Source organism: Engraulis encrasicolus, chromosome 1 (genome assembly GCF_034702125.1).
Source record: "Engraulis encrasicolus isolate BLACKSEA-1 chromosome 1, IST_EnEncr_1.0, whole genome shotgun sequence".
NCBI classification, from domain to species: Eukaryota; Metazoa; Chordata; class Actinopteri; order Clupeiformes; family Engraulidae; genus Engraulis; species Engraulis encrasicolus.
Window position 1 is genome coordinate 29,219,583 of NC_085857.1, and position 12,500 is coordinate 29,232,082.

At 42.0% G+C, this 12,500-nt stretch overlaps 1 protein-coding gene across 1 annotated transcript; it reads left to right on the forward strand.

Moving 5' to 3' along the window:
- Positions 1-1,793: 1,793 nt before the first annotated feature.
- Positions 1,794-8,383, forward strand: LOC134459805 (uncharacterized). The gene is made up of 7 exons (XM_063212281.1): positions 1,794-2,095; positions 2,886-2,990; positions 3,447-3,620; positions 4,833-5,040; positions 5,206-5,336; positions 6,719-6,754; positions 8,093-8,383. The coding sequence occupies exons 1-7, from the start codon at positions 2,023-2,025 to the stop codon at positions 8,218-8,220; spliced, it is 855 nt and encodes a 284-aa protein (XP_063068351.1). The 5' UTR covers positions 1,794-2,022; the 3' UTR covers positions 8,221-8,383.
- The last annotated feature ends 4,117 nt before the right edge of the window (positions 8,384-12,500 follow it).

Consider the following 12,500-nt stretch of genomic DNA (forward strand, 5'->3'; position numbering starts at 1 on the left):
TTTTCTGGAACATAATTTAAAAAATCTGATCGCTAAAGGTAATTAAAAAAAAAACTTTGGCTGTTTTTGCAGAGCTCATCACACAAATACAACAAAATCAGCAGAACTGTGTGTGCATTCCAATATGCGACCTTGCGTCCTCCACTTGTGCTTGTGGCCTCGTACCAGGAACTAATACGTAGTTATGACATCATTAACAACAGCATTATATTTCAATGTCTCGCAAAAGCCAAATTGTAAAGTCATTTTCTCATTTTCAAACAGGATGGTGAATGAAGAATAGTCCCCCCAAAAATGTGTTGGCTAGGCTGACAGCGGGGAAACTTAACTGCTTTCCCCACAGAGGCGGGGCATCAGCAAAACATGAGGCCACAAGCCCATGTGGAGTACGCAAGGTTGCATATTGGAATGCACACCGTGCCATGTTGTGTGTTGTCCCCCTGTGCCCCCTTCAGGCCAATGTGTGCCAGTGCAATTGGCTGACTGCACCTATGGGGAGGTTTTAAGTCCTCCTCTCCTCTCTGACATGTAGGCATTCTGACCTCGACCTCACCACTGGCTTTGTGTCTCTTTCTCTCCTCTCACTATACCCTCACTACTTTTTTTTATATACAGCTCATACATATTGATACTGACACACACACAGCATACATCATTCACTTGCATACACTCATTAATTCCCCTATAGACACCCTTGTGTATTCATTGTTTGTTCATTGTCATTCATTGTTTTTTTTTTACTTATTTTTTTTATAATCTTCAACTTTGAATTTTGTGTGGTCTCCATTTCATGTTGCTCCCCTGAATGAGCCAACATGGCTTGTTGAACTCTACACACAGCTGTAAAATGAAGTGTTTTTGTAACAAATCGTTAACACACCCATCACATTACTAGCACACATTGCAGCAACTAGACAGAGACAGTAAAAAATAAAAACACATGTTGCCTCTTGGGTGCTCTGTTGAAAAAGCATGTGATTTCGAGGAGTTATTGAAGTCTAGTGGAAAGTGTGTGCAAAGCAGTGAGTTGTGTTCACAGTTACGCATTAATGAGTTTTGTATAATTGATTGCTTTTGTTACATTTTGTTAAGTGTGTTACAAATTGCGAACTGAGTGCGAAGCAGTTTCTGTGCTATTGGCTTGGCTAATTTGGTTGTAGGTTTATCTGTGTGAACAGGTCCGCAAAAGAAGCCAAAGTTACTAAAGTCATCAAATCGTATCAAGTCAAATCAAAACGTGTTCATATATTAAATAGCAATAAGGTGTGTGTGTGTGTGTGTGTGTGTGTGTGTGTGTGTGTGTGTGTGTGTGTGTGTGTGTGTGTGTGTGTGTGTGTGTGTGTGTGTGTGTGTGCGTGCGCGCGCGTGTGTGTGTGCGCGCGCGAGCAAGCGAGTATGTGTTTGTGTGTTTGTGTGTGTGTGCGTGTGTATGTGTGTGTGTGTGTGCGTGTGTGCGTGTTTGTGTGTCCGCCAGCATGCTCATCTGCACAAAGAGGCTATAAGAGAACTGCCCCTGTGACTCTGTGTGGTCTGGGTGGGCTGCAGTGTTGATAAGTGGTCTGAGAAGATAATATGGTCAAAGAGATTAGAAATTTGAGGGAAAAAGAAAAACAGCGAGGCACACCCATCACTCTCACACACACACACACACACACACACACACACACACACACACACACACACACACACACACACACACACACACACACACACACACACACACACACACACACACACACACACACACTCACACGCACACGAACACACAGACACACACAAATGTGCCAATGAAACCATGTCCTGCAAACCGTCTGAAGTGTAACGGCTCAAAGGCGTGAAAGTCGTGACATTGAAGCCGGTGACAAGGGACAACTGACAAGTGTAGCGGGACCAAAACACTAAAATCCATGTTGTGCCCCATGTCTTGTGATTTCTAATCTAATTTCTATTCTAGCTTCTAATCTGTCACAATTTGAAACAACAAATCCATAAACTTCTGTATGGTTCTCAAGGGATGCCAAGATGGAGGATTTGTTTCCGAGCCAAGGAATTTTCTGGATGAGCCTCCTAATGTCTTTCAACCTCACGCTGTCAGGTACTGAAAAATTATATTCTATATTCTATTCTATTCTATTCTATTATATTCTGTTATATTCTATATTCTATTCTATTCTATTCTATTCTATTCTATTCTATTCTGTCACATGTCACTCACATGTGGGGTTCACTCTGATCTTTCTGATTTCTTTAGCGATTTTAGCTTTAGTTTTCATCCATTTGTCCATAGGAGTTTCACTTGGAATGATAAACTTAGGTAAAGGTTTTTTGACGGACTGGTTCAATGTAGCATAAAAAATGGAACATTTTAGATATTGTATACGTAGTAACAAACAGTAACATATGCGGCACAAATTCATCATATTACACATACAGTATCTGAAAATGTAGTTCTACATTAACTTCCAGTAGCTGTCAAAAAACCTGCTTACCCACCCCTTATTCCACCATTATACTTCTCACTCCTCACTGGTTGCCTGTTTTGTCAGATAACTGTGCTGGGTAGAAGCTGTTTATCTTACCCATTGTTTCCCAAAGACTGGGTCCAGATCCACATATGATTTGATTTGAATTGTGTGTTAGTGCAGTCCGTCACAATACCCTCCAGTTAAGTGTAAACACACACACATTCTGTACTTGCGCTTATACAGTATATGGTGAATTCAGGTAAATTGGGACATTTTGGGCCATTCACTTATATGCAAAAAAGTGACCCAATTTACCTGAATTCACCATAAGTTGCTTTGGATAAAAGCTTCTGCTAGATACAATGTAGCCTACAGTATATCGTCATGTCATGTAGGCCTACAATGTTTTTTTCCCGACAGATGAGGATCTCTGTGTTGGGCTGAAGCCGGTCATCGTGCCCCCACGTCTGGTGGTCCAATATGGAGAATCCGCCTCAGCAACATGCAGCGTTCCCCAGCCGATAGGCAAGTAAAGCAGCCGTGACTCAGTGTTAACCCATTGACACCGAAGCTGGCCTGGACCCGGGAAAGACTCTGAGGAGAATGTTCTGTGTGTGTACTGTGTGTGTTTGTGTGTGTGTGTGTGTGTGTGTGTGTGTGTGTGTGTGTGTGTGTGTGTGTGTGTGTGTGTGTGTGTGTGTGCGTGTGCGTGTGTTTACGACACTCACTCAACCCTGTGCTAATGTACTTCAAATCACACAAAAAAATCCCCACTAACCTAACTCGACATATGCACTTACTGTTATGTAGGCCTATATTTCCTGTTTCCACTTTCTGTCTGCTAATGTTGTCTGCTATGATTATGTCCCCGACTGTAAGTCGCTTTGGATAAAAGCATCTGTATACAAATGTAATGGAATGTATGCATGACTAATGACTTATAGCCTTGAATGTGCTAAAATGTGATGTAATATACCGTAGGCGTCATGGGCTGGAAGACGCCTGCAGAGGGCGCCATGAGGGAGTATAATGTCCAGAGCCTGCAGTGGGTAGCAGACAGAGTTACAGACTGGAGACTGGAATCTGGAGTGAGCTGCTTCACCGCCTCTGAGGAGCACGGCGAGTGCTCAACACACCTGCCCATCACTATTTACAGTGAGCTGATGTTTTATTTTCATTATGACATTAGACTTACCAGACTTTACCAGAAAAGGTTTTTGGTTTGAATTTGTTGGTGGTCAGTTGCAATAAATGCACCATTCATTTTCTGACTCGAGAAGAGCATGTTAACGGCAGTGCTACCAGACGGTAGTTTGTGTACACACACGCACTGTCTGTGAGAACCAGGTTAGATATGCGTAGACAACAATATATGCCAACAATGGTAAAAGTATAGGGCCAAATATGTCAGAGTACTTAATATCTCATCCTCCTAAGCACATAAAAACATGAAATAAGCATTTGAAAGCTAAGAGCCTCATTGCATAAGAATGTGTTCATCCAGCTCTTAGATACCCTTATTTTTAATGAAAAAACCCCCTCAAATCTTGAGAGCCTGAATGCAGCATCCATGCAGCTCCAGGCACCTAGCTGTAGGTCAATGCAGCTTATACGCAGCATCAGGCTGAAATGGGTTAAAGGGACACTGTGCAGGAAATGGTCAAAAAAGGTACTGCAACTATGCTACTTATTGAAATTGGGCTGCCTATTGCCAAATTTGATCTTTACATGAAAGTTTACTGAGTATGAAACAAATATTTTCTAGTATGATCCAAGTACAGTCATTTTTTCAGCTAAAAAAATGCTATTTTTGGAAATTCAAAATGGCGGACCATGGATCCCCCTTTTCATGTTTTAAAAGGGCAATTTTTCCAGTCATAATGAAAACTTAGAATTTGATGCTGGTGGTAAGTATTCATGACAAAGGTAACATTAGTGAATGGGCAGCATGAATTCTGGAAATAAACAACTAAAAATCTCACACAGTGTCCCTTTAAGCGAAGCAGGAAAATGACTACCTGTTTCCCGAGAAATCAGTGCAGTGTAAGTTTATGACTATGTCGATGGATGCTACTTTTCCTCCTTCAAATGCATTGAGTCGAATATGTCTAATATCACATGGACAAAGGCTAATTGTCTTACATACAGTGTGTGTCTTTCAGTGATGGGTGAAATGGATTCATTAGTTACAATACAGTTCCACATATTCCAAATGATTTGGTTTCACGTGCCCAATGCAGCCAAGTGATTGGCTGGTTGAATGATTGCCTGGTTGAATTGAACAGGTAAAACAAGGTCATTTGGCGCTGGATTGTAACTGTATGAATCCATTTTGCCCATCACTGGCGTCTTCTTTGTCCTTCATAGAAATTCCCGAAAGTGTGACGATTCGGGTCCAGCAGCACACAGGCCCCCTTCTGGAGGGGGAGAGGTATAACCTGGAGTGCGAGGCAGAGGGTGTGGCGCCCGTACGCAATGTCACCGTCTTGTGGTTCAGGGGAGGCCAGATGTTCGCACAGTCGCGTATCCCGCCGTACTCTATCCGAGGATACCAGTCTGGAGACGACACTTTCAGGTATGCTAGATGCAACATGAACTCACAGAATTAAATATAAATTAATTAAATAAAACAAGAGGGACGAACAAATGCTTGGCCAAAGCAAATGTTTTTTTTCTTCCTTTTTTAATGTTCATATGACTTGGGATGACTCATCTCATTTGGTTTTTGTTTTGTTGATAGGAATATTTTGACCTTCACAGCTTTGAGACTGGACCATGGGGCTTTCTACAGCTGTGCCGCCAGACTGGACCTGAATACGTCTAAACCCATCCCTGTCACAAGGTCCAACAGCATCCTGCTTGAAGTACTGTGTAGGTCCTTCAAAAGTTCAATGTGTTCAAACGAAAATGTTCAGTAAGAAATACGTACTCTACAATCGGTAACACTTTACTTTACGGATTGCTAATAAGGTGTTCATTTCATAGTAATTTCTCAGTAATTTCAGTCTAATTTTATGGTAATAGCTGCTTGTTATTAGTAATAACAGCAAAATAACCATATGGTTTCCAGTGCAATTACACTATAATTTCTCATTAATAACAGCAAAAATAACCATACAGTTTCCAGTGCAATTATGCTGTAGTTTCTAGTTAATAGAAGCCTAATGCACCTTATTAGCGATCCGTAAAGTAAAGTGTTACCCTACAATCAAAAGGAATTACAAGTAAAAAATGTGGAATAATTATTTATATAGTGAGCTGGTTTCTTCTTATTATTATCATTCTACAACTACCACGACCACCGCAAGTCTACTATTATTGTTATGACTTTGATAGTCACTACTTATACTACTGCTAACTAACTATACAACTGAATACCTTCCTGTGCTGCTGCTGCTGCTACTACTGCTACTACTACTACTACTACTACCACTACTACTACTACTATTACTGATACTACCACGACTACTACTACTACTGCTACTACCACTACTACTACTACTACTACTACTACTGCCAGGGCCGCTGACAGCTTTGGCTGGGCCCAGGGCAAAGTCATCTGAATGGGCCCCCTCACCCAATACATTCAATGTAATGAGGACCCAATTATGGGCCCCCTATCTCCCAGGGCCCGGGACAACTGACCCCTTTGCTCCCCCCCCCCCCTTGCCGGCATCCCTGACTACTGCTACTCCTACTACCACTATATCAGGGCCGGCCCTTGTCGATTTGCTGCCCTAGGCGAACATGAGTTTAGTGCCCCCTACGCGCTAACATTTTTCAGTTTGATGCCACCCTGGCCCTGCCCAACACATTGGTTGTTTTGCACTTGTTTAGTTGTTTTTATGTTGGTTTATTTTAATTCTGTTCATTGTGATGGATGTATTAGACTCCTAAAATTAGACAAGATTAGATTTGTTCGATTTTTTTCCATTCCTGATTGTCCGGTGCGGCGCCCCCTACTGGAGTGGCGCCCTTAGCATTTGCCTATACTACCTATGCCAAGGGCCTTGACTACTACTACCACTACTACTACTACTACTACTACTACCGCTACTACTACTACTACTACTACTACTACTACTGCTATTACTACTACTACTACTACTACCGCTACTACTACTACTACTACTACTACTATTACTACTACTACTACTACTGCCAGCTAATAATGGAAATAAGGAATTACAAATCTTTCTATTCCTACTATCTAACTAACTTGCTATGTTTCTTTACTGTACCAAAATCTGTAGTCAAGACCCGAGGCCAGGATAGGACCCTTGAAGCAGGTACGTCCTCCTCATCTTAACCCTCGACTCATCCTGTACCATGTTCATCCACCATTTATTTTAACTTTATTTAACCAGGGAACAAATCACATTGAGATAAAAAATCTCTTTTTCAATTTGTAGTAACCCTGACACCATGACTCAGCTGTTTCCTCCACAACACACCTTGTAATTTCTTTGTGAAAAAACACTGCCATGGCTGGCATTACAATTTGACACCGTCCGCACCAATAATGCCGTATTATCTGCATGCCGATTGGATTTCATTTCACTCCCAGGTGTAATTTGTAAAATATAGATATAGATACAGAAATAGATCATTTATTTTGTGCATTACCAACATACACGTGCAGCCAAGGGAAAATGTGTTACACTGTAGGCTCCAAAACACGATTTCACGAGTTGTTGTCAACATGCTGAACAGCGGATTCGAACCTGCGTGGCTCTCGTCTTCCCATTGATAGGCAAGCGTAAATACCACTAGGCTATGAAATGAAATTCGCACCAAAATGTTTTGAGTACTTGACACTTAAACCTGTGAATTTCCGGGAGTAACCAATACTTTCTAATCCAAATATTTCACAAATTACACATCGAAATGAGACGAAATTCAATCGGTATGCAGCTACAAGTATATTATTATTGTGGGATTCATCAGATTCCAAGGATATGACATTTTTTTCACGAACAAATGACATGAAGTGAATTTGTGTTCTGAACACTCTCGCAGCTGTATCATGACTTAGTGTGCATGTCGATTGATTTTCAGTGCTTTTGCACCACAGGATTAAAAGATATTGACACATTTGTGGTCAAATATGTACTACAAGGTTAGCTAATGGGTGGAGTCACACTCTGAAGTAGACTGTGTGTTACTTGGGGTGGCTTAGGTGATGTCTGTACTCAATGGATCTACTCCAGCTGTACCTCAACTTCACGTCAACTCCACTGTAGAGATACGGATAGGAGGCGCCCCACTTTCAAAGTCACCACTACTTCAAAGTGCGCATTACTCCAAACAGTAGTTACTTCGTGTGCTAACGTTCGAGACACAGGAGTTAGCCACTTTTATAGTATCTACTCCACAACGTTGCTAGTCTGTTAGCAACTTCGCAATGGAGAAACGAAGCCCAGAACAGGTTTTGGGGGACTTTTCCTCTAGCATCCTGATTGAAAAAGAGAAAATGACTTTTCAACTGCGCTTTTGCGAGATATTGAATTAAACTTCTGTCGTCAGTGACGTCTTGGGATACCATTACGAGGCCACAAGCACTTGGGGAGGACAGGACGTAGGATATTGGCAATAACCCGTTGTGCTTCCTTCTTCCTGTCGCCCAGGAGATCCGCGGGTGTGGAAGGTCATTCTGCTGGGCGTCGGCATGGTGATGATGGCCGTCCTAACTGTCGTGGGCTACAGCATCTACCCATGTCTACCACGCGAAGAACAGGCAACAAGAGGACTATAACTAACCCAGTGCCCTCTACGGACGTAAGGAGAGTTCGTTGGACGATTCGATAGATTTGAACCAATTTAAATTGTCGATTTCGCAATGAGAAGACTGGATTTCCTAACTTGGGAATGACCCTCTCCCGCCTTGGGACAGTATATTGTATATAAAAAAAATAAAAAAAAACAACTATCCACATTTAAAAATTGGTTTACAAATCTCATAATTGAGATGACATTGTATTGTTATTGCCCTCATTTCCTCTGTCTGAGCCACACCACCCACATACACACACACACACACACACACACGCACGCACGCACACGCACGCACGCACGCACGCACGCACGCGCGCGGACACGCACGCGCACACTCACACTCACACTCACACACACACACACACACACACACACACACACACACACACACACACACACACACACACACACACACACACAAATCAGACCCACCCAAACACACATGCACACCAACCAATACACACATTTCCTTGATTGGCTCCAAAACAAAAGGCCTACACTTTTTTCAATAAAATTAATGAAACTGTGACATAAACACTATTTTATAATTAAAGGCTTAACCACTTGGAGAATCAAAAGATTTGAGCAGGGCTACTAATATTTGTCTGGACTTGGGACTAAGTCATCTGAAAGACCCACCCTACTTCGCACATAACAATGTAATGGAGACCGAATTCTGGGCCCCCTTCATGGGCCTGGAAAACGGACTCCTTTGTTCCCCCTTGTCACCTACGTACCCTGGTTTTAGGTGTAAACGCAACCAGCCACTTGACTGTGCATAAGGCATGCATGCAAAAATCTGAGCAAGAAATAACAGCTTGCAGTTGTACGAAACGGCCTCTTTTGGTGGTTTTGTGTCATGTCTTGTTAATTACAGTAAACTCTGCCAGACAGACACACCCATTTGGGAACATGCAGTAAACAAGTGCGTGTAGTGCCATTCAGTGCACGAGAGTGAATGACAGCCCCTCCCTCCCTCCGCAATAATTGTCCTCCTCCGCCACCACCACCACGTACTGTAGGCCAGTGGTTTTCAAAGTGGGGGCCGGGGACCCCTAGGGGGCTGCGACGGGATGCCAGGGGGGCCACGGCAGGTTGGCAGGAAAATATATCGACATAAAATGAATAATTTAATAATTTGAATATTGAATAACTCAAGTAGCCAAAATAAACCAAAAATAAGCTTAACAATCCCAGTAGAATCATTCTCTTCGTATACGTATAGGGTCTATGTATTATGCTTTCTGTTGAATGGGTTTAGGAATGCACCAACTTCATCGAGTTGTGAAACCGGGTGCACTGAAAAAATTGTCTGGCACAGCTCATGTCAGGGGGCCTTGGCTGGAATCTATTGATATATGGGGGGCCTTGTCATGGTACAGTTTGGGAACCCCTGCAATAGGCTACACCACACAGTCAAAAGCCATCATCACTGCAAACTGACTCAGACACGGCCACATAGAATCAAGGGAAAGCTGAGAAATGTGTTTGCTGCTGCTAGAACTACACAGTGAAAAAGACAGTATTATTTCAACACTCGAAGAGCACTCTTACGTACTATGAGCCCTTATCTGGATTTCCCCCTGCACTTTAGGCCTATATTGAGGGCGGCCACCTTTACAACAGACCACACCTTCACTAGATCCCCTGGAATTATGACTTAATCGTTTTGTAAATGCAAGATTTCTTTACAAAACATGTCATAGTTCATGTGAAACTGCATAACACTAAAATCATATCTAGGGCCAGATAAAACAGCTTCAACGTAAACGGCCCTCGAGACATAGGTTCCCCATCTTTCCAAAACAGACTTAACCAAATCGTAATGGATTATTGAAGGTCCTGTGTAATGTCGTAGTAGTGTAGTACTACAGTAAAGTCTTTTCAGCAACTATTACAGCGTTACACTGGCGGAACAGTCCACATTGAGGCCACCACACCACCTTGCTCCTTGTATTAGGGACCAGATGGGGAATGTCTCAAAAAAAATAAAAATAAATGAATGTCATGTACTTCAACACTTAACAAGAGTAGTCTTTAACTACTTCCCAGAGCGTGTAATTGGTTCTACGCCCTACATGTTAGCAGAGGCGAATCTAGGGTCAGGTGGGGCCCCAAGCGAAAATGCAAAAGAATGAACATTTGAACCAAAATCGCCACTACTGTGGCAAAATATGGGCTGTTATTCACTATCTAGGGGCTTGAGGGCCCCAAGTGGCTGCCTGCCTTGCCTGGTGGCAAGATGCACCTCTGCATGTTGGATTAACACTGCAGAATTTACAATGTGTAGTATGAACTGACTCTCTCCAAAACAGGCTTAGTAGCAGAACTTTATTATCCCCATGCGGAAAGTGTGTTTGCAGTACAAACGCTGGCACCAGACATAAGACACAGACAAGCATAACAGACCGCAGCAAATAGAAAGCAACCAACAGAACATAACTACTCACACCACTAGCACACACACTGCTCACCAAGGCTGGAATCCTGGGTTCACACTTCACCTCGTTTAAAGGGACAGTTTGGTCAATTTCAACATGCAGTTGTATTGCTCACGCTACCCTTGACTTGTCAGTACCTGGTGATGCCACATTTTTCGGCTCAGCCCTTTCCGAGATATGAGCAATTCTAATGGGGGCAGCGTTTGTTTACATTTTTAAAAAATGAAACATAGGCCAACTCAAAATATTTTCCCAAAAGGTACTGCTGTTTGCTAGTTGTCTGCTGATGTTTTATAACCTTTTGGACGTTTTTGGGAATTAATAAAAATGTTTTTTTGAAATGTAAACAAAGAGCTGCCCCCATTACAATGACCAGGATCTCGGAAACGGCTGAAGAAGAAAAAAAAAAAATCTCAGGCACTGACAAGTCCAGGGTAGTGTGAGCATTACAACTGCATGTTGAAATTGACCAAACTGTCCCTTTAATGCTTTGCTTGAGGGATGTTTTTGGACAGGTTAAAAAGTATATTCGTTGTGCCTTGTTATTCAGTGAATCAGTCCATGAGTCCCATTTCAGGTACGGTCAAGTACAATGCCAAGATATTTGTAACTAGGGACAGTCTGACTGTCAGTAGAGGATGAATGTGACCTTGTAAAATCAATACACATTTCTTTTGTCTTTTTGTGTTTAAAATTACAGTAGGCTTGACTTCTTGCATCAGGACAAAAACATGTCTAAAACTGCGCCATGGTAACTCTCCCCATCCTCTAGGAGGCTCACCAGAACTGAATCATCTGCATATTTAATAAACTGTCTATTTGGGGAAAGGTGGTAGTGCATGAATTTGTATAAAGAATAAAAAGCAAAGGAGAGGGACCCTGTCGTGCCGAAAAGCGAGTCCCCGCCAGAACACGAGTGCCTTCATTGAAACCAATGGAAACCAATGACCAATTTTTCAGATAGTTTTAACCCATTTTCGCAGACAAATCCGACACAATTTAAGATGGAAGGCCTACCAATAAAGCATCTACATTCCTTCTGGAAGTATTACAAAGAGCTTACAATTTCAGTAGGCCAATTATTTCCATAAAAGAATCGAAGAATTGTCATAACAAATGTTACGGTTTCATTCAAATAGCTCATATTAATTGGAGGACGAGTAATGTTTCAGAAGCATATTTTAGTTCATATGTAATTCATTCTGCAAAAAAATAGTATAATTTTCTCTCCAAAAATGTCATTGGTTTCAATGAGGGCACTCGTGTTCTGGCAGGGACTCGCTTTTCGACACGACAACCCCAAGTAGCTTGCTAGCAGTAGTGACTGTCCTAAGTGAGGGCACGGCCACACCACATTGTTCTCATGGGGACCAGAAAAGCGACTAGAATGTTTCTAAAGAAAAAACCTTCCGTGAGGAGGATTCAAAGCAGGGTTTTAATTAAACATTCCTTCGTCAGAGTGTCACACCCCTTAACCAAAAACAGCTGTGTTGTTTTTTCTTTCTTTTCTTTTTTATTTTTTTTATTTTATTTTTCAAGGCTTTTTCTTGAAGCCTGTCACATCTTAGTGTGACTATGTCTTTTGGTTAGGTGAGGAAGGAGTCTATAGAATAGGCCTACTTCTCAAAAGACTCAGGATTTGGCTGTAGGTACATGTTTCTGTATTAGTTTGAGTGTTTTTGTTAGTTTGCTCTAATCTGAAGAGTGTTATGGTAGGCCTACATCGTTTTAGTCAGTGCAACTATGTTCTACACTACTTAGGTGAGGGATGAGTCCATAAAATACCTCTCAAACGAGGAAAGTTGGTAGAAAGGTATGT

Bases quoted from the DNA above. Each gene is read 5' to 3' on its own strand.
- LOC134459805 (XM_063212281.1), top strand. From the start codon at position 2,023: ATGGAGGATTTGTTTCCGAGCCAAGGAATTTTCTGGATGAGCCTCCTA. The intron at 3,621-4,832 runs GTGAGCTGATGT...TGTCCTTCATAG, and splicing joins CCTGCCCATCACTATTTACA to AAATTCCCGAAAGTGTGACG. The intron at 5,041-5,205 runs GTATGCTAGATG...TTTTGTTGATAG, and splicing joins TCTGGAGACGACACTTTCAG to GAATATTTTGACCTTCACAG.